General features: G+C 67.0%; 2 protein-coding genes across 2 annotated transcripts; one reads left to right on the forward strand and one right to left on the reverse strand.

The window, feature by feature from the left end:
* Positions 1–3371: 3371 nt before the first annotated feature.
* EIF4E1B (eukaryotic translation initiation factor 4E family member 1B) lies at positions 3372–9877 on the reverse strand. The gene is made up of 7 exons (XM_054037376.1): positions 9822–9877; positions 6423–6530; positions 5201–5296; positions 4753–4816; positions 4385–4498; positions 3916–4055; positions 3372–3559 (listed from the first exon to the last, which is right to left on the reverse strand). The coding sequence occupies exons 1-7, from the start codon at positions 9875–9877 to the stop codon at positions 3445–3447; spliced, it is 693 nt and encodes a 230-aa protein (XP_053893351.1). The 3' UTR covers positions 3372–3444.
* Positions 9730–20321, forward strand: SNCB (synuclein beta). The gene is made up of 6 exons (XM_054038440.1): positions 9730–9926; positions 10315–10445; positions 15094–15132; positions 15468–15586; positions 18417–18506; positions 19628–20321. Exons 2-6 carry the CDS (start codon positions 10325–10327, stop codon positions 19655–19657), a joined length of 399 nt encoding a protein of 132 aa, XP_053894415.1. The 5' UTR covers positions 9730–9926; positions 10315–10324; the 3' UTR covers positions 19658–20321.
* Positions 20322–20722: the final 401 nt, after the last annotated feature.

A 20722-nucleotide genomic window follows, 5' to 3' on the forward strand; every position in this document is an offset into this window, starting at 1 on the left:
GACTCTGCCTTCAGCGACCCCTCCCACAGCCTCTGTTCAGTTTCCCGGGCGCAGGAGTTACCTGGCCTTCAACCCCTTCCTGGGTTCTCATGTTACACATTCAGGTATGCGCCCTCGGGCCATTTCCCATCCTCCAATGCAGACTATCCCAGCCACACTCCCCTGTCAGCATTCACAGACCACAGTAAGAACAGTCCCAGTTCGTCACAAGGGACAACTGAATAGTCCCCACAGCAGCTGAGTGGAAACCCCAGCTCGAGAACAAAGGCCTGGGAGGAGGGAGGAGACTTGGGGCTCTCGCCCCCCCCAGCTCCAGAACAAAGGCCTGGGAGGAGGGAGGAGACTTGGGGCTCTCGCCCCCCAGCTCGAGAACAAAGGCCTGCGCTGGGAGGAGAAGGGGCAGGCTCTGGAAGAAGCTTGGGGCTCTCTCAGCTGGGACCGACCGGGCTAGGGAAGGAAGCCAGCGAGAGCCCAGAACTGGTTTGTTCCAGGTTGGCTGGTGAATTGCAGCTTGACCAGCTGGGCCGTGCTTTGACCCTCCTGGCTCTGGGCTAACGTCAGAGCTGGTGCTGCGCGGCTGCCTGCTAACCCCTGTTCTGTGACAGCGCTGGGGGCAGGGGGCTGCGAACACGGGGCCAGGCATTAACCCCTGTGGAGGGGACACGGCTGTACCAGGGTCTGTCTCAGCTAGACGCGCTGGGCAGAGCTCCCAGGGGAAGCAGGAGGCCATGGGGTACCCCGAGGCAGGAGTGGGACCCCAGGGGGACTGGCTCACTGTAGGGGCTCATGCAGGAGTATGTTCACATGCTGAGGCATAGCGCCGCTCCTGGGATCCATGACAACTCTACCCATCTCACTTTCATTAGTGCATGAGAGGCCAGGCAGCCCCACTGCAGTGCGGGGTTACCTGCTAAGGGCCTCAGTTTCCCCAGTGACACGAACTGGGACTGTTCTTAATGTAGCCTTTGAATATTGAGTGGGGAGGTTGGCTGGGACGGTCTGCATTGGGGGGTGGGAGACTGGTCTTGAGGGAGAACCCAGGAAGGGGGTTGGAGCCAGGTGACACCTCTGCCGGGAAACTGGACAAAGGCAGGGGGAGGAGCTGGGGGGAGGCTGATTGAGAGACGCTGGAGAGAGTTAGAATTTCAGGAGCTGGCTGGTGTAATGGAGGGAGCCCAGACGGGGCTCTGACCCTCCCAACAGGGCTGCGGTGGCCTGGGACCCCAAGATGGACCTAACAGGGGGGTCCTGTTGTCTGTGCCTGCAAGACCTGTCTTGGACTGTGTTCCTGTTGTCTAAATAAACCTTCTGCTTTACTGGCTGGCTGAGAGTCATAGTTAATCGCAGGAAGCCGGGGGTGCAGGGCCTTGTCTCCCCCCACACTCCGTGACACCCAGCCTCCCCCCCCCCTCAGGGACAGAGGCTTGGGAGGGTTTGAGACGCAGGGGAAGGGCAGCACCTGGGACGTAGGAATTGCCAGCTGGGTTTAGAACCAAAACCCAGCTAGTCCCATCTCTCAGTGCAGCGGACACTGCCGAGGAAGGTGTATGAACCCTCCCAGGGGCAGAGGGGGATAATCTGCCCCCCCCCCCCAGGAGGTCTCCCATCCCATCCCTTTCTAGACCAGCCCCTGCTGCTTTTCTCCTCCCCCCCAGGTCAGCTGGAGTCCCTCCATCCTGACCCACAGCCCCTTTTATCCCAGCCCTAAACTTCCCCCACCTTTGCTACTGCTCCTCACGCCCGACCCACAACCCCTCGGCTATCTTCACCGCAGGCCCCTCTGGCAGCTGAGCGGTGCAGGGACTCTGCCCCTGCTGCCCAGGAGATAAGGGGAGCTCGTGTTGCTCCGTCCCTCCCTGCACGGCTGTGAAGTGCTGAGGAAAGGTCTTTAAAACAGCGCTGCCCCGTGTCCCACTGCAGGAGCGGCCCGGGCCCGGGGTCACCAGCCAACAAGCCGCAGCAGGGCCAGGAGCAGAGACCCGAGCAGGCCTTAGGCTGGGACCTTCCTTTCACTGGTGTTTTGAATGAAGCCAGAAGCTGCAAGGCAGGTCAGCACTGCCCCTGCTGCTGCCTGGCCCTGGGGGGAACGGCCGCTGGGGGCAGGCCGCTGGGCCCCCCCGCCCAGGGAAAGCGGCCACTGGACGGCTCAGCCCTGCTGTTCCCCAGACAGCTGGGTGGGGCTCGACCCCCCCACACACACACAGACGCCCTGTGCACTGGCCCATCCCCATGCAGGGGAGCTACGGCCGCTGCTCCCCATGGCCCACGCAGGGGGGCTGTGCCAGGCAGCCAGTGCTCTACTGCCTGGGCAGGGGTCCAACAGGGGGCTGGGCCCCTTGAGTCGCTGCCTCCCTCCTCCCCCACAGGCAGGTCCCCTCTTCCACCTGCTCCACCCGCATGGAGCCCAGCTGGGCACTGCTTTCCCCTCCTCCAGGAGGGCAGGGCCAGGGGCCCGGAGGGATCCCCCAATGCTGTCCCCCGCCCCCAAGCCTGCCCAGAATGCCTGTGCCCCCTCGCTCCCTGCCCGGCATCAAGGCCTCTTTCCGGGGCATGGGAGGTTGGGGGGGGGGGGGGAAAGAGTAGCTCTGTGTCATGTGCTCCTCACTGGCAGCCCATGCAGCTGCTAGGTCAGCACTACCCAGAGGTGGCAGGGGACAGGCTGCCTGGCTGGGCCCGTCCAGAGCCAAGCAAGGTGCCCCCGTTGAAGAGCCTGGAGTGGAGCTGGGTGCTCTGCCACCCCCCCATGTCCCAGCCAGGGACACACCCCTGGCACCCCATGGGAGCCACCAGGGCTAGGCCGGGGCCGGGCATGGGGGAGGTGGCCCTGTTGCTCTGTCCCCGCCCCGAGCCTGAAGGAGCAGGAGCCTGGCGTGACTCCAGTCCCAGCCGTGCAGAGTAGGGCCCCTCCCCTGCAGGGGAAGCTGAGAGAGACGGGAGCCCCGTGGGGCACTCCCCCCTGTGCCAGGCTGCTCAGGAGTGGGGGGGGGCTGCTGTCCCCTGGGCAGGGCTGCAGCAAGGGGTACCTGGCTGGTAGCAGCAGGGGGGCTGGACCCCAGTTCCACAGGCAGAGCTGGGGGCACATCCACTCTCCATGTCAGGTGGGCCCAGCCTCCCCTCTGGGCACCTGCACCAGCAGGCATCTGCCCAGGTGTCTTCAGCGCTGGAGTCCACATGCACCCTCCCCCTCCGCATTCCCAGAGCCTCCTCTGCAGGAGCTGGCAGGCGGGGGCGTGAGGCCCAGCAGTGACACCCCCACCCCCCAGGCAGAGACAGAGTCGGTGTTTGGATGCAGCACTTGCATTGTGGGAATTTACATCTTGCTTCCCACAGCAGGCAGAGCCCCCCCATCCCGTGCCAGCCCAGCCCCTCAGGGGAAGGCCCCCACCAGAATGCCCCCACCAGCGGGGCACTGCCGTCACAGGTCCCAGGAGCCCAGTCCGGTGCTCACACCACAAACTTGTTCTTGGTGAGGGAGCCGCTCTTGGTGGCCGTGTCCGCGTGGGCCTGGTACCCGATCACCACCTTGTGGGACAGCCCCAGGCGCTCCTTGTACACCCGCCTGGGGGGAGAGAGAGCGCGAGCGCTCCTGAGTTCTGCCCTCCCCACCCCCACAGCCCCCGGGAATCCCGGCTCCAGGGCCCCCCTCAGCCCCGGGAGACCAACCAGCCACGTGCCCTGCTCCAGGGGCCGGCTCCCAGCGTGGGGAGCCAGAGGCACTGATGCAGAACAGCACCCGCCCAGCGCCAGCAGGGAGCTCCCGGTGGCCACTGCAACAGGGCCTGAGCCTGGCTTGGCACCAGGCCTGCAGAGTCCCACGCCTGGCCCGTGGCTCTGGGGCCGTGGCCCGGCTAGCAAGGGGCGTTTGAGGAACACGGTGCCCCCCCCCCCCCGGCAGAGCCTTCGGAGCCACGTTACCCAATGTGGGTGACCCCCTCCCGGTTCTCCGCCTCTCGGGTCCAGACGGCGATCTTGTCTCCCTTGGCCCGGATGTTGATGACGGCCCCGCAGACGTCCTCACTGTAGGGGCTGAATGTCTCGCCAATCAGGCACAGCAGCTGTGCAGGGGGCAAGGCCCCTGGGTCACCATGGGTCTGCAGCACCCGCTCCCCAGGCGGGGCAGCGCGGTGCCCTTCAGGAACTGTTACTCTGCCCCATGGCAAGGGGGGAGCTGCTGGCTCAACCCGGCAGTCCCGTAGGCCCCCCTGGGAGAAGCCGGGCGCTGACCCCAGTCCCACGGGCTGACCATGAGGAGCTGCCGAGGATTCCTGCCCCAGCGGGGGAGGCTGTGCCCGGTATCCAGCCCCCCTTGCGCAGAGGGGCAGCAGGGGCAGGGCAGAGCCTGGGGGCTGCGGGATGGGGCACAAGGGGAGCAACTCGCACTCACCGTCTCCAGCCAGAAGCGGTCCAGCTCCGTGTGTCTCTGCTGCTTGGCCAGTGTGATGAGCCAGCGCCCGCCCCGCTTGTTCCGGTTGTCTTCCCACATGGGCTCGATCCCGTCCTGGGCCAGGGAGGTGCCGAGTCAAGGAGCGCGGGCAGCAGCCAGCCTGCCCCAAAGTCACCCCCAGCCTGCCCAACAGCCCCCCCCCCCCCCCGGCATCACGCTGCCCCTCAGCTTGTCTCACCCCCCCGTGGGCATCCGGGCGGGATCCCTCAGACTGGGCCCTGGCACCCACACGGCCCCAGCGAGCTCCCGCCCCCTGGGTGTCCCCGGGCTGCGAGGACGGGCACTGCCGGGGGGGGGCAGAGCCCTACCTTGAAGAGGGAGTAGTCGCAGCCCGACGTCAGCTTGCTGGCCAACTGGATGTGGCTGTACAACCTGCTGGGCACCGGCGCGGAGAGAGCAGGTTAGTGGCTGGACAGAAGCATCTGGTGCAGCAGCCCCCCCAAAGCCCCTGGGATCCCCCCCCACTCACACACCACCTGGGGCCCAGCGGAGTGAACATCCTCCCCCTGCAGGTCAGAGACACTGAACCCAACTCCTCTGCCGAGCCCCGGGGCCTGGGCACAGACGGGAGCGAAGTCCCCATGCAGGCACCGGGGCAGAGGCCAGCCCTGACTCCTGGGCTAGCCCCCCCCGGGACATGCGCCAGCTGCCCCCAGCCCGCGCCTGCAGCCAGTCCCTCCTGCCGTCGTCCCCAAGATCCCCCTGCAGAAGTTGAAGCGCCCCCGCCCCCGGCAGCAGGGACCCAGGGGAACTCACGCCCAGAAATCCTCCGCGGTGCTGAACTTGGTCACCAGGCGCAGGTTCGCCTGCCACATCTGGCTCTTGTCGTTTTTGAAGAACCAAAGAGCCCACCTGCGGGGGGGGGGGGGGGGGTAGGGCAGGTTAGAGCCACACGCAGCCAAGAGCGGACGTCAAACACCCCCCTACACACACACCCTGCACCCCCCCCCCCCCAGCCACTGCCACGCACCCACTCTGGTCACCCAGCCCCTCCAGGCCCATGCAGCCGAGAGCAAACCCCATCACCACACACCCTGTGCCCGCCCAGCCCTGCCACACCCTCAGCCAGCCCCCTGCCACACAAGATCTCTGGCCTCCCAGCCAGGCAGCCCTCAGCCACCCCCCACTCTACCAGCTCCCCCAGCCAATATAACCAAACCCAAGTCGCCCCCCCCTTCACTGACAGGTCTGTTCTCCCCCCCCCCCCCCCCCCACACACATATATCACAAGGGCTCTCCTTGGCTGGCTGCTCTGACCCACCCAGGCTTTGACTGGTCACCAGGGGTGGAGTCAGGAAAGAATTTCCCCAGGTCAGACGGGCAGTGCCCTTGGGGGGGGGGGGGGTCACCTCCCTCTGCAGCACGGGGTGTGGGTCACTCACCAGGATTATCTGGGGGTGTCTCACTTAACCCTCTCCCTGCCACTGCAGGGCTCAGCCCCTGATGCCCCTCATCCATCTCCACCTCCCCGCCCCAGTGCCCCTCGTCCATCTCCCCCCCCACCCCCGGTGCCCCTTGTCCCACCCCGTCCAGCCTGCTGTGAGGTGGGAGATTCTGATCTCCTGTCAGTTGGGGAGTGGGGGGGGCCGGACGCTGGGGGGCCGGTGACACATGGGGTCAGACTGGATGATCAGACTCCATGACCCCTCTGAAGTCCAGGACCCCACGTGGCCTTTCCCCAAAGCTGGGGGTGTCTGAGGGGGGCTCACCTGGCAATCAGAGCCACCTCTGCCTCTCGCTCTGCCCTGCAGCTATGGCCAAACACCACAGGCCCCAGCACCCCCGTGGGGCAGGGCACCCACAGGCATCTCACCAACCTAGCCCCAGGATGGGTGTTTCATTGCAGCACCTGGGCGAGCAGCACAGAGCGGCTGGAGGAGGGACCCAGGCGGGGTGGGGAGCGGCAGGCAGGAATAAAGGGGGGTGCCAGGGTAGCTCCCCCACACACAAGGTGCAGCCCCCCACACCCGGACGGTACCTGTTCTGCAGGGGGTGCTTGTCCAAGATCTCTGCAGCGAGCGCCTCCCTTCGTGCTTTTCGCCGCCTCTGCTCCTCTCGCCTGTGCAGAGCGCCCCCCTGCCACACACTGGCGTAAGGCACAGGGCAGGACACACCCCATGGCAGACTCTGGAGGGCAGGGGCGGCTTCGAGGGGACCCCAGAGGGTGGGCGAGCAGAGCCCCATGAGTAACCAAGCCAGCCTCACCCCAGCTCCAGCCCCACAAGCACTGGGTGCAGAGCACTCCAGCCCCATGGCCAGCGACTAACAACATGGCTGCCAGGGCCCCACGTGCCCTGAGACAGGGATTCCCTGGCTCGGGACCTGCCCATGGAGGCCCCAGGGCAGGAACCAGGCTCCAGGCCTCCAGCACCCAGAGCTGTTCTGCAGCCTCCCTGGGACCCAGCCTGCCCCGTGCACTGGCAGCACCGCGGGGCACAGGGACTCTGGCACTTCGGCAGTGCTGCAGAGGTTGCTGCTTGCTGTCTCCTCCCCAGCCTCAGCCCCCCACCTCCCTCCGCTGCCCCCCAGCACTGCCGCTGCAGGGCTGGGACGTGCCCCCAGTCAGAGCCTGCCCCAGGGCTAGAGGGTTAAGCCATTGCCCCCTCTCCCGCAGGGGACTTGGGGCCAAGCCTGCCCAGCCACACTGGTGCCATGGCCCTGCCTGCAGCCACCTGAGACTGTTTAACCCAGGGGCTGGCACAGCCCTGGGCACAGCACGCAGCAGGGAGCAACCCGCCCAGGCCCCCGGGAGCCGGCAGAGTCACCCACAACTGCAGCAGCGGGGACCCTCCCAGCACCAGGGCAGGAATGTGTGGGTGAGAGGGGAAACCAGCCCACCCCAGATCCTGGCCCCCTCCCTGCCACCCCCACAATGGGGACCTTTAAACAGGCTACTCGGGGTGTCCCTGGAACACTGCAGAGCCAGGCTCCACCCAAGGGCCCAGGAGGAGCTGCTCCAAGTGGGGCTCAGAGCAGCCAGGCACCCAGGGTGCAACTCACCACCTCAGCTGCAGCCATCTTCCCAGAGTAGGGCCCACCCCCTGCAAAGCTCCTTTTATCTGGAACCCAGACTCTTAAAGGCCCAGCTGCCTGGGGGCAGTGTGAATGGACAGCCAGCCCTCCCCGCGGTCTCACCCCCGCCCGGCCCACGCTCTGCAGCTGGGACTTCGTGCCCCCTGGGAGTGTCACGGAAGGAGCAGCGTTTGCTGGCAGAGGGGGAATCCCAAGGCCAGGGCCGTGGGGCAGGAGATGTCCCGAGGGCTGGGGCAGCCCAGATGCTGTGGAGACGGGTGCTCTGCCAATGACACTGGGAGACAGACCGTTTCTTCCCCCGGCTGAGGCTGCCAGCCTGTCCCGTCCCGCAAGGAAGCCTTCCCCACTCCACGCCTGAGAAGAGACGAGACAAAGGAGAGGAGGAGCTGGGGGGAGGGGGGAGAAAGCTGCTGGAGGAGTTGTTAGCTTCAGTTTTGGGCTGGGTGGTGCAAGGCAGGGAACCCCAAGCTGGGGTCTAAGCTCCCTGCCCCCCAGAAGGACTTGACTGAGGGGTCCTGGCTGTACCTACATGCAAAAAGCACAGGAGTACTTGGGGCACCTTAGAGACTAACAAGTTCTCCTGTTCTCTTTGCGGATACAGACTAACACGGCTGCTACTCTGAAACCTGACATTATTTTAGACTGCGTTCCTATTGTCCAATAAACCTTCCGTTTGAGAGTCCCGGTGAATCCCAGGGCCCTGACTCCCCCCACTCCGTGACAGCTGGGCCAAGGAGACCGTCTCCAGGTTTGGCCTTCTGGCTGGGATTACTGCAATCACTTTGCAACGCTGACCTCTGACCCCAGCCACCGGAGGTCCCAGGGCCATGGTGGCAGTTCATGGGCACCCACGTGGGGGCGGCGGCTGTGCATTGTGGGGCCCTGGCTCTGATTTCCGGAGCAGCCCCTGTGACGAAGTGGGACTGTTCTTAATGTTTTCCTCAGTTTCCCCGATGCAGTTCTTAAGTATCTAGGGGGTGGGATAAGGGTGTCTGGTTGCTGCAGAGCAAAGGGCCAGTGCACATAAATGCCCGATATTCTGTCTCCTAGCAACTGATGGCCTGGGCCCCTCCTCTGCAAAGGTGCCAAGTGAAGGTGTTGGAGACAAAGGGATCAGGTGACCTCCTGGCCTGGGAAAGAGACAAAGCCCAGAGAAGGAGGGGCTGGACAGGGGTTAGAGTTTGGGGCTGGCTGGGGACTAGGAGTGAGGACAGTCTGGGGCCTGCCTTGCTGGGCCCCAGAATGGACCCGGCAGAGGGATCCCGTTCGCTGGACCTACAAGCTCTGTTTTAGACCATGTTCCTGTCATCGAATAAACCTCTGTTTTACTGGCTGGCTGAGAGTCACGTGTGACTGCGAAGTGGGGGGTGCAGAACCCTCTGGCTTCCCCAGGACCTCGCCTGGGCGGACTCGCTGTGGGAAGCGCACAGAGGGGCATATGCTGAATGCTCCCAGGAGAGACCCAGGAGGTGAAGCCGTGTGAGCGTCTTGCCCTGAAGACAGTCTGCTCCAAGGGAGAGGAGGATCCCCAAAGTCCTGACTGGCTTTGTGGGGAGCAGTTCCAGAGCATCGCCCGGGGACTGCGTGACACCCTACCCCTCCTGCAGCCCCCTTTCCCTGCCCAGCCCAGCCCCATTGTGCTCCCTGCAGCCCTGCCCCACTGTGCTCCCTGCATCCCCCCAGCCCTGCCCCACTGTGCTCCCTGCATCCCCCCAGTCCTGCCCCACTGTGCTCCCTGCATCCCCCCAGTCCTGCCCACTGTGCTCCCTGCATCCCTCCAGCCCTGCCCCACTGCGCTCCCTGCATCCCCCCAGCCCTGCTCCACTGTGCTCCCTGCATCCCCCAGCCCAGCCCCACTGTGCTCCCTGCATCCCTCCAGCTCTGCCCCACTGTGCTCCCTGCATCCCCGCAGCCCTGCCCCACTGCGCTCCCTGCATCCCTGCTCCACTGTGCTCCCTGCATCCCCCCAGCCCTACCCCACTGTGCTCCCTGCATCCCCCAGCCCTGCCCCAGCCCTGCCCCACTGTGCTCCCTGCATCCCTCCAGCTCTGCCCCACTGTGCTCCCTGCATCCCCCCAGCCCTGCCCCACTGTGCTCCTTGCATCCCCGCAGCCCTGCCCCACTGCGCTCCCTGCATCCCCTGAGCGCAGCCATCCCACCTCCCCCCAGCCACATGGTGTGTGTGGAGTGGGGAGCCCCCCTCCCTCCCGAGCTGCCGCTAGAGTCCCTGTCCCCCACCCCCGCAGGAGCCGGGCAGGGGAGCGGCCCAGGGGTTCCCGTTCATCCGGGCAGCGAGGAGGGGCGGCGCGGCGCAGCTTGCGCGCTGCTGATGAAATCCCCTCGCCCGCGGCTGTAGGACGCCCGGCGCAGCGCAATATTCAGCAGGGCGAAGCGCTCCATGGCAGAGCCGCGCTGAGCCGCTCGAGCCCAGCGCCATCGCCGATCGCAGGTGAGAGGCGGCCCGGGGGAGGCACGGCCCGCAGCAGGGACCCCCCCCCGTCCCCTGGGAGCTGCCCGGCTTGTGCACCCCCCCCCCGCCAGGCTCGGTTCTTTGCATCCTTCCTGCGTTTCAAGGACACGGAGCCGGCGGGGGCAGCTGGGGGGGGGGGGAGATCTGGGGCGCTGGGCTCGGAACCGGGCTGGGGGGGGGGTGTCGGTCCGCGCACCCCCCCCCCCCAGAGCGGCACCAGGCGGGGGCGCGCCCGGGAGGAGCCGCTCCCTGCGCCGGGGGGGGGGGGGGACAGCTGTGCCCGGGCTGCCCTGGCACGGGGGGGCTGGGGGGCACCGCGGGCAGCGGCCGGGCTCCGGAGCCATCTTGCGGGTCTGTCTCCATGCAGAGCCGCCGCCATGGACGCGTTCATGAAGGGCTTGTCCAAGGCCAAGGAGGGGGTGGTCGCCGCGGCGGAGAAGACCAAGCAGGGGGTGGCGGAGGCTGCGGAGAAGACCAAGGAGGGGGTGCTGTACGTGGGTAAGGCTGCGGGGGGCTTGGCAGAGCCGGGGCCGGGCACCCCGGGCTGTGGGTGCGCAGAGGGGCTCCGGGTGGCAGCCGCCTGGGGCGATAGACGGGCGGGGGGGAGGCTCTGGGGGCCCGGTGCCTGCGTCCAGCCCTGGGGGTCCCGGGGGTCCCCGCCCTGCCAGCGGCTGGGAGCAGCAGGCCAGGCGCCGGAGCTGGCGGGGGAGGTTCAGCCCTTGGCAAAGGGCAGCTGGAGGGTGACCAGAGAGCAAGGGTGAAAAATCAGGGGGGGGGGGTAATTGGCACCTATATAAGACTAAGCTCCAAGTATCGGGACTGTCCCTATAAAACCGGGACATCTGGTCACCCTGGCCAGGGGGGTCCCAGGCCCTGGCACGTGACCCACAGCTGCCCTCATCTCCCAGGGCGGTCCATGGACCTGCCACCCCCAGTGCAATGCCAGACCGGCCCAGGCCATGCGCCAGGTCAGTGCCTGGAGCTCCCCAGCTGATGGGGGCAGCTGCCCCCTGCCCTGCTCTCTGCAGCCGCCAGGTGCCCTTGGTGGCCCCAGGTCTGGCCCCCGGGGGGCACTGGCGGGGGGGCCTTGCCGGCGCCCGGGCTGGGTGCAGGAGATGCGCTCTGTCCTGGCTGCCTGGTGCCTGCGCCGCACCCCCACACACACACACACACAAAGCTCAGGGCACTCAGACTGGCACAGAGCCAAGAGTCCCCTGTGCCCAGGCCCCCGCAGAGCCCGGCCCCGCCTGCCGGGAAGCAGCAGCACCCGCATGTACTAAGGATCTGTCCATGAAGGAGTGTCTGGGGGCTGCTGCCCCTTGCCTGCCCACGGGCCTGGGCCCTTAGCTGTGGATTGTACGGACCAGGCTGTACTCCCGGTCGCCCGGTCAGTCGTGTTTGGTGGTGAGGTCACTCAGCCGTGGGGTGACGAGGGCCAGGAAAGCTCCTTGGGGGATGAACGGCAGAGGGGCAGGTGGCTCCCACCCTGCCTGACATCCTCCAGCGGTTAGTGACCGACCCGGCAGGGGACACTGGGGCGCGGGGCAGCAGTGCTGGGGGCAGCTCCAGTCCTGGCCCAGCCCAGAGGGAGGCGCTGCTGTGAAGTGCTCCAGCCGGGGTGAGCCGGGGCGGGAATGCACAGCAGGGCGATGCTCTGATGTGGGGCCGGCAGCCGAAGCCTCCAGGGCTGGAGAGTGTGAAGTCCCTGGCGGGGCTGCTCTGCAGACACTCCTGGACCCAGCCCCCCTCCCCGCCACAGGCGCGGCCTGCTCCGGCACTGCCCCCCCACCCACCTGGGGAGGGCTCAGACCTTGGGAGCTCAGTCTAATTCCCAACCCCTGCCTGGGCTCTGCTCACGGGGATTCACGCCCGGGCCGTCAAGGGGGCTGGGGGCTCACTTGTGGGAGCCTGCCCCACCACAGCTTGGCACCTCCGCCCCTCAAGCTGGGCAGAGCCCCTGCATGTGGGTGACATGGGGCCCAGAGGCCAGTTTGGGGAGGGATTTGATTTAGTCCTGACGAGCTGGAGGGGAGAGGAACAAACAGCTGCCCCAGAGCCCACTCCAGGGAGACAGAGATCCCTCCGCCCACGTCTCCCAGAGGGAGTGTCCCTAAGGCGTGGGGCAGGAGAGCTGGCTGGATGAGCTGCTCCCAGCAGGGGGGGGCCATAGGGAACAGGGGAGGGAGCCGGGGGGAGCGCTGGCTGGGCTAGGAGCTGGGGGGAGCGCTGAGTGTTGGGGGAGCGCTGCCTGTGCTGTGGGAGGGAGCTGGCGCAGGGCTGGCGTAGCAGGGGCTGCGGGTCGGGACTGAGGGGCACCGGCAGGGCTGGGGGAGCAGAAAGGAAGGGAGATGTTACCCTGTGGCCTCTCCCACCTCCAAGGGTCCTGGCTGTTCCGGGCAGAGCCCCCGGGCCCCAGAGCTGAGCGCCTCCGTCCCAGCTGAAGCAGACCCTAGCAGGATCCCAGCCGCAGCTCGGGGCCGTGCAGCAAATGGGGGCACACGGGGCAGCCATTGCGGGCAATCCCTGCTTCCCGCGAACCCCACACGCCCAGCCAGGGGGCCCCCAACCCCAGCTCGAGGAATCCACCAGCGAAGCAGGGGTGGCACCAGGCCCATGTGACCTGCGTGGCCGATCTCGGCAGCTTGGGTCTCCTTTCCAGGGCACTCCTGGAGGAGGATTCAGGAGTGGGGGGAGGCGCAGTTCCCCTGAGGCTGGCCCCAGCCAGGGGGCGATGTGGGGTGAGCACTGGGAACCCCACACCCTCCATCCCTGCACCACGGCCCCAGGCCACTCCCCTTGGGAACTGCAGGGGTCCCTCTCTTCCCCCATGAGGTGGGGGGGGTCCCCCAATAGGCACCCCAGCCGCTGAGGAGTATCTGCTTGGGCCCTTCTGTCCCCTTGGGGCTGGGTTGGCAGAGTCCCCCAGAGTCATGGGCCTTGGAATTGCCCTGCCCAGGGCAGTTCCCCTTTCACAGCTATGGTCTCAGGCTCTTGGCAAACTCAGGCATTTAGCGGTTGTGTCTCTTACCCCAGCGTTTGTTGTCTCTGGCTCGAGGATCCTGCTGGATGTTGGCACTGAGGGTCTGGTCCCTCTGCCCAGGGGTCTCTGACCTGGAGATGCTAACGAGCCCTGGGGGTGCTGTGATGTGCTAATGCTTTGCTCTTCACGCTGACGTTTCTGCTACGCCGTGTGACCTGGAAAGCCAGGGCTTGCCCTGATCGATCATGACCTGCCCCGGGAATCCGTTACTAACTCCTGGCAGGTGAGCTGGGCTTCCCAGCGGGTGAGGACGGTGCCCCTCGATGCCCGCGGGATTCAGTCACGTGTCAGGGCAGCCCGAGTCCGCGTGCGGGTGTCAGACGTTGTAAGTGACTCTCCGCTGCGCTAGACCTGCTCCCGCCCAGCCTCGGGCCCAGGGCAGAGGGGACCCTGTGTTCCCTCACGTCCTCTTCCCGCAGATGCCACATTTGGCTGCCTCCTGCTGGAGGGCAGCCTCTGCCCTGGCCCCTCCATGTGCTGCTGGGGCTGTCCTCGTGCTGGGCGCGAGCAGAATCCCACCGCAGCCACCAGCTGGCATCCCTGAAGCGTCTGTGCTGGGTGGAGTCGGGGCTCCTCAGGCTCAGGAGGGCGGCGCTCCCTGTGGGTCTTGTTCAAGCTTCTCCCGTTCCCCTGCCGCTTCAGCTTCACCACAGCGGGTGCCCAGGAAGCCCGTCTGCTCCGAGCTGCTCCATACGGGGCCTGCCTCACGCCATGGCTGGATGCTCCCAGGGTTGTTTCCTGGAGCTCCGGCTGAGCATCACAGCCTGGTCTCTGTGCTCTGCCCGCCTGGGCTGATCTCTGCTCCGAAACTGCCCCCAGCCCAGGGGCCGCTGTCCTGCGGTGTGCTTTGGGCTCCGCCAGCGCTGGCTTTGCAATGCGCCCGCCTGCCCCCATCCCAGAGCAGCACCACTGTGCTCCCACGGCGCTCCCCCCTCCCCACGGCGCTCCCCCCTCCCCACGGCGCTCCCCCTTCCTACAGCTCCCCCTCCCAGCCACTCAGGCTGCTGGCCACTGCCCCAATCTGGGGGTTCCCAGGCTCTTAGAGTGCAGATGGGTCGAGCACCCACCTGAGCTGCCCCCCAGGGCCTGGCTGCCTAGCCCCTAGCTCAGAGCTGGCCCTTCAGGCTGCCCCATAGCTTGAACGCACCTTGTCCCAGAAGCCCCCCGCCCCCCCCGGTTCGCTCTGCCGGGGCCCAGGGAGCAGGTGGGGACACCTAGCCTGCACAGCGTCGCACACTCACTACACGGGGACACGGCTCCCCCCGAAAACAGGCTCTAACGGCCCCTCTCAGACGGCCCCCGCGGAGTCCCTGGGGGCCCCAGCAGACGTCCACAGGCTGGGTAGCTTCTCCCTCATCACTCAGCCGGTCAGTGCCCTTCCCCCACGCATCTGTCCTGCCCCCCGCAATAGCCGTCCACTGCTCCAGAACTGCCCCCCCGGCCCCCAACCCAGAGCGGGAAGGGCTCCCTGGATCCCCGCTCTTGACACTCCCCTGCTAGCTGCTGGGGCCACCCCTACAGAGGGGCAGGCCTGATACAGCAATTCTCCTAGTCATCGTCCCCCCGGCCTGGCCTGTGCAGGGAGCTGGGTGAGCAGCAGCCAGAGGCCAGGGCCCCCCCTGCACCCCAACGGCTCCTCCTTGCAGCAGCCTCCACCCCAGAGCAGGGGGCGGCGAGTCCTGGCCAGACCCCGGCTGCCTCCCTGGCGGTCAGCTCCACGGCTGCTTTATTCTCCGCAGCCCCGCTCAGCGCATGCCCCCTGCTGCTGAGTGCAGAGACCACGTGTGCAGGGCACGCCCGGGACAGCCAGGAACCCCCCAACCTGCCCATGGGGTATCGCCAGGGAGATGCCAGCCTCTGGGGTGAGAGGGGGTGTGTGTCGGGGGGGCAGTACGAGGAGGTGCTGACGTGAGCCGGCCTGGCGCGCTCTGCGTGGGTCAGCGAGGGAGCTGGGCCAGGCTGCCGTGCCCGTGGGTTCGGGTCGCAGGGCATCAGCAGAGCCGTGTGGTGCGGCTGCAGCCAGGGCATGGCCCCACACGCCTGTATGGACTCCACGGCCCCGCCTGGCATCAGTCCCTCTAACCCCCCCTCTCTCGCTCTCTCTAGGAAGCAAAACCCAAGGCGTGGTGCAAGGCGTCACCTCAGGTACCAGCTGCTCTATTCCCCCGGCCCAGTGCCACGCATGGGTGGCTGCACTAACGAGCTCAGGCTAATCGGGGGCTGTGATGTCACCAGCCTAAAGCCCGTTATGTAACAGGGGCTAGAACACGGGCTTCGGAGCTGCTGGGCCAGGACTTGAAACCCAGCCGCCCCGTGGCCCCACGCCTGATGGGGGAGGGCTGAGTCTGCCCCACAGGGCACATGCAGGGTGGGGGGAGGTGCCAGGCCCCCCGAGCGCTAGCCCCAGCCGGGCCCTGCCTGGCAGCCGAGGCCCCCCCCCCCCCCCCGGGCTGTAACGCGGCTCCGCCTGCCTCTTCCAGTGGCTGAGAAGACCAAGGAGCAAGCGTCCCAGCTAGGGGGGGCCGTCATCTCAGGGGCTGGGAACATCGCGGCCGCCACCGGCCTGGTCAAGAAGGAGGAGTTCCCCACTGACCTGAAGGTGAGTGTCCCCTACAGCGAGCCGGGGGGTGCAGCCTCTCCAGGGGGACAAAGGGCGTCCCGCACCCACGTCCACAGGGTGGCTGTCAGGCCCTGCCCGGTGCGCCTGCCTCAGTTTCCCCTGTCTTCTGCCCATGAAAGGAACATCATCTCAGGGTCTGATATATCCCCCACCCCTGGGCACCACGGCGGTAATACCCCGAAAGCCGGCTTCCCATCCCCCTCTGCCTCCCCGCCCCTGCTCAGGGGATCCACCCTCCCGCTCCAGCCCCCCCACCAACAAGAGCCCTGTCCCAGCCTCCACCTTCTCAGGGGCTCCCAGCTCTGGCCAGTTCTCACCAGCTTCCCCCAGGCTCCTCGCTGGAGCTCCGGGCGCTGCTCTGCGTCCGCTCGTTCCTGGCTCAGGCTCTGACCCCTCGCTGCCTCCTTCCCGCTAGGCCGCTGCCCTCTCTGGAGCCCAGCGGGGGTCAGCTGACCTGGCCCAGCTCTCCCTGTGGCAGGGAGTTCCCCAGGCACAGCAGGGCCCAGACTGTGCCAGGGGGGCGAGCGTCTGGAAGGTGGAAAGTCCAACTGCGAATCGGGTTGAGCCCCGGCTGGGCTGCCCAGCCACCTGCAGACACCGAGCCCCTCAGTGCAGCTGGTTTGGCTTCCCCAGCTGAGTCAGGCCTGGCCGGGGGGGAGCAGCAGGAGGAGTGGGAGGCTCTTTGCTCGGGGGGTGACTCTCCCCCATCACGGCCAGGACAGCACTGCCACTGGCTGGAAAGGAATCGCTGAGGGGGCGCGTGGTGTGCACAGCGGGTACCTAAGGGGCGCGCTGGGATCCGCACACGGGTGGAGATGGGGGGGTGCATGCATGGACGTGTGCAGACACGTGTGTACATGGTTGTGTGCATGTGGAAGGGTGTGTACATGTGGGGAGGTTTACGGATGTGTGCGTGCGTGTACGAGACCGTGCGTGTACGTGCAAGGCTGTGTGTGTATACAAGGCCGTGCGTGGGGGTGTGTACATGCAGGGATGTGTATAGACGTTTGCGTGCATGTACAAGGCCGGGCGTGGGTGCGTATGTGTATACAAGGCCGTACATGGATGTGTGTACATGTATGGGGGTGTGCACATGCAGGGATGTGTGTGGACGTGTGCGTGTGTGGACGAGCTCTTGTGTGCGCACACGCAGGGATGTGTATGGATGTGTGTATACAAGGCCATGTGTGTGGGGATGTATGTGTACGAGGCCGTGCGTGGGGATGTGTGTACGTGTACGAGGCCATGCGTCGGTGTGTGCACGTGCAGGGATGTGTATAGATGTGTGCGTGCGTGTAAGAGATCGTGCGTGGGGGTGTGCACATGTACAAGGCTGTGCATAGATGCGTGTATGTGCAGGGATGTGTGTGAACGTGTGCATGTGTGTACGAGGCCGTGTGTGGGTGTGTGTACATGTGGGGATGTGTATGGATGTGTTTGTATACAAGGCTCTGCTTACGTGCATGTACATGCAGGGATGTGTAGACCGTGTGCATGCATGTACGAGGCCGTGCATGGGTGTGTGTGTGTGTGTGTGTACGAGACCGTGCATGGGGGTGTGTACATGTGGGGATGTGTATGGACGTGTGTATACAAGGCTGTGCGTAGGTGCGTGTATGTGCAGGGATGTGTGTGGATGTGTGCATGCGTGTATGAGGACGTGTGTGGGTGCGTGTGTGTCTACAAGGATGAGGATGGGGGTGTGCGCGTGTACGGGGCCGTGTGTGTACGAGGCCGTGCGTGGGGGTGTGTACGTGCAGGGATGTATAGGGGCGTGTGTGTGCGTGAACGAGGCCGTGCATAGGTGAGTGTGTACGAGGCCGTGCGGGTGTGTGTGCGTGTACGAGGCCGTGCGTGGGGGTGTGCACGTGCGGGGATGTGCACTGCCGTGGCTGCTGTCACTGTAGCCGTGTGAGCCGTGAGGTGCCCGACAGCTGCAGCCTCCACAAGCCGAGTTGCCACAATGAGCCGTTTGCTTCCAGCTTATCCGAAAATAGCAACAGCTGAAAGGAGGAGGCCGCGGCAGCGGGCAGCTGCGAGGGGAGGGCAGGGGAGGACGTGGCTGCACCAGGCCAATCGCTGGGGCTGAGCAGAGCCCACAGCTCGGCAGCCTGAGCTGCCCCTGGGGGCAGGGGCTGTGAGCCCAAGGGGGCAGGCCGGGGGCTCTGCACAGGTCACCAGCTGGTGGAGCTGCCCCCCCCTCCCCCCGGCCGTGAGGGGCACTGCCCCCAGGCTCCCGGGCTGAGGAGCCCAAACCCATCGCACAGGCCAGCGTGGAGCAGCCAGCCGGGGCTGGAGCCAAGGGGCCCAGAGGGCCACGGCCCAGCCTGGCTCCCCACCCATGACCCAGCCCTGTTCCCCAGCCCCCAGCCCCTCTGCCCCCCACTCCTTGCAGCAGCACGGGCAGGACCCAGCCGCCCCCTCAACCAGCCAAGCTCAGGGCTGCAGGGACCTGGAGACAGGTGGGGCTGGGCCGGGGGAGGGGGACGGGCAGGGGCAGGGCCAGCCCATGGGCTCCCTGCAGGGACAGTGGGGTGGCATTATTACCCACAGTGCCTCGGGGCCCACGTACAGCACAAAGGACAGCAACAAATGGCCCAAACTGCCCCCCCAGGGGTGTTCCTGCCCCCACCCCCCGGCCTCAGAGCCCTGCCCCCCCCACTGCTGCCCCCCCCCTGGCCCCGGCAGAGCTGCGCCGCTCTGGGCCCTGTGCTGTGGCCCCCGAGGGAGGTGCCATGCGGGGTCCCTCGGGGAGCTGGCTCTCTCCTGCACGAGCCCGGCTGCCCTGATGCCGCTCTCCCCCCTGCAGCCCGAGGAGGTCGGGCAGGAGGCCGTGGAGGAGCCGCTGACTGAACCCCTGCTAGAGCCCGAGGGTGAGAACTACGACGAGCCGCCTCAGGTACGGGGGGGTGGGGCCGATTCTGCAGGGCAGGAGCCCGGCTGCCCGGGGGATGGGCTCACCTGGCCCATGGCACCACCCACACTGGTGCCCACCCCCCCGGCACCAGGCCCTGGGCCCACAGCAGCTGCAGCCCTTCTGCCCGGGCTGTGTGCGGCCCAGTGTCCCTGGTGCCCTGGGTCCAGAGACCCCTCCCCAGACACCCTCAGGTCGGGGGTCAGAACCGTGGGGCGGTGGGAGCGGCCTGCCCGGAGCTCGCTGCCAGGGAGGGGAGCCCAGCCCAGCCCCGTGCCCCTCCCGGAGGCAGGAGCTCCTGGCCAGGGCAGGCTGTGGGGCGCAGGGCCCAGCGGGGCTGCGGTTCTCTGTGGCTGGATCTAGTAAAGGTCCCGTTCCCCGGCCCCTCGTTCCCGTTCCCCGGTCGGCTGGGGGGTGACGTCAGGCTGAGCCTAGTGGGACACACACACACACACACACCCCCGCCGCACCGCACCCTGCCCTGTTGGAGGGGGAAGGCGTCAGGCCTGGTCACGGCCCCGGGGCGGAGCAGCCTGCGCTGGGGAGGTTGTCACCCATGTGCCTTCCGGCCGCTGGCCGGGGCAGGCTCGGTCCCTCACCCACTAGCCTGAGGAGATGCCCCCATGGCGGGCACTGCCCAGCCTGGCCCCAAAGCAGCCCCCGGCGGGGCCCATTCTGGGGCCAGGGCCTGGTCAGCGCATTCGGCGCCCGGCGGGTCTCGGCTCCATGGGCAGCCCTGAGGCTGCTCTCCCCTGCACTTGGACTGTGCCAGCTGGGTCCGCTGCCTTGTGCAGACCGGCCCGGGGGGGGGGGGGGGGGTCCAACCTGGCACAAAGGCTTCTGGGAATGCAGCCAGGGCCACAGCCCCACATGGAGCGAGTCTGGTGCTGGACCCACGTCACTGCCTGGCCTGAGGCGCCCGGCTGGGCTGCAGCTCAGCGGTGGCTGCTGAGAGGTGCCAGGGCAGCGGGTCTCCAGCACACGCTGGGGGCAGGAGCCCTGGGGCAGCCGCTGGCCAGGCCGCTCCGCCGCGTGGAGGCCATGCCGGGTGCCCTGGCTCCGCACAGTCTCCAGCTCACGCCAGCCGCGGTCTCTCTTCCCCGCAGGACTATCAGGAGTACGAGCCGGAGGCGTAATGGCCGCGCCCACCCTGCCACCTCCACCAGCAGCACAATAATGACAATGCCCCCTTGTGCCCCTCCCCGGCCTCTCCCCAGGCAGGTGCCAGCGCAGGGGGCGATGGCAAGGACCCCCCACCCCATTAAGTCACAAGTTCTTCCTGCAGCCCCGTGCCCAGGGGCCTCGCCGGAGGCTGCGTTGCTGTATCGTGTCCTGTAGCGTAAAGAGAAAGTCGTCGTCCTGCAGCCGCCCGGAGCCGTGTCCCCCCGGCCCGGCTTATCGCCCTGTGTCCCTCCCAGCGCCATAAGCCCGGCCGGCCCCGCGGCCGGCCCCAGCATGTTTCGCTGAGCTGAGCAGCCTGGCCGGCGGGAGCCCTGGTGCGGCACGCGCCCCCGGGGCTGCTGTACATTCGCTTGCACGCGTCTCCCAGTGATTCTGCGCCGTCTTCATGGAACTTTTTTTGATATTCTGATGGATGGTTTATGCCCTTGTGACCCCCCCGCCCCGTACAGCTGTCGTGTCTGTGCTCCCCAAACACCCCGATAAGAGACACCCCTCCCCCAATGCAGTGTTGTGACATGGCATGGATCCCCTCCCCCCCCCCCCCAACGTGTGCAACGCGGGGCAGCTGCCAGTGACACAGCTGCCCCGTCCGTGAATAAAGCCAGATCTGGTCTGTCACGGCTGGTGTGGGCCTGTTGTTCCTGCCGGGGGGGGAGGGGGACGCCCTGCAGGGTCATGGTGTGTAACCCACAGGGCTGGGCATGGGGGTCACATCCCAGAAGGGGCGCCAGCCACTTGCCTCCAGCCTGGGGCATTTGGGCTCAGCCCAGCCCCTAGGGGACAGGCCTCTTCCCTGGCGGGCAGGGGGGAGCGTGACTCAGAGACCCCCCAGACTCTGGCGCCAGGGATAGCCCCACGGCTGCCCTGAGGTAAAGGGCTCCAGCCCCCACTGCCCCACAGCTGGAGTGGGCACAGCACTTCCCCCAGGCCCCCCGCCCGGTGCACACTCAGCAACCCCCACATGGGAGAAAATCCCACCAGCTGCAGCGCCCCCCCACCCCCGGCATTGCAGGCCTGGG

This window comes from Malaclemys terrapin, chromosome 8 (genome assembly GCF_027887155.1).
Source record: "Malaclemys terrapin pileata isolate rMalTer1 chromosome 8, rMalTer1.hap1, whole genome shotgun sequence".
Classification (NCBI taxonomy): domain Eukaryota; kingdom Metazoa; phylum Chordata; order Testudines; family Emydidae; genus Malaclemys; species Malaclemys terrapin.

Coding starts and splice junctions, on each gene's coding strand:
- EIF4E1B (XM_054037376.1), bottom strand. CDS start 9,877: ATGGAGCGCTTCGCCCTGCTGAATATTGCGCTGCGCCGGGCGTCCTAC. Junction 4,817..5,200: donor ACCGCGGAGGATTTCTGGGC/GTGAGTTCCCCT, acceptor GGTGCCCAGCAG/GTTGTACAGCCACATCCAGT. Junction 3,560..3,915: donor GAGGGGGTCACCCACATTGG/GTAACGTGGCTC, acceptor CTCTCCCCCCAG/GCGGGTGTACAAGGAGCGCC.
- SNCB (XM_054038440.1), top strand. CDS start 10,325: ATGGACGCGTTCATGAAGGGCTTGTCCAAGGCCAAGGAGGGGGTGGTC. Junction 15,133..15,467: donor GGTGCAAGGCGTCACCTCAG/GTACCAGCTGCT, acceptor TGCCTCTTCCAG/TGGCTGAGAAGACCAAGGAG. Junction 15,587..18,416: donor AGTTCCCCACTGACCTGAAG/GTGAGTGTCCCC, acceptor TCCCCCCTGCAG/CCCGAGGAGGTCGGGCAGGA.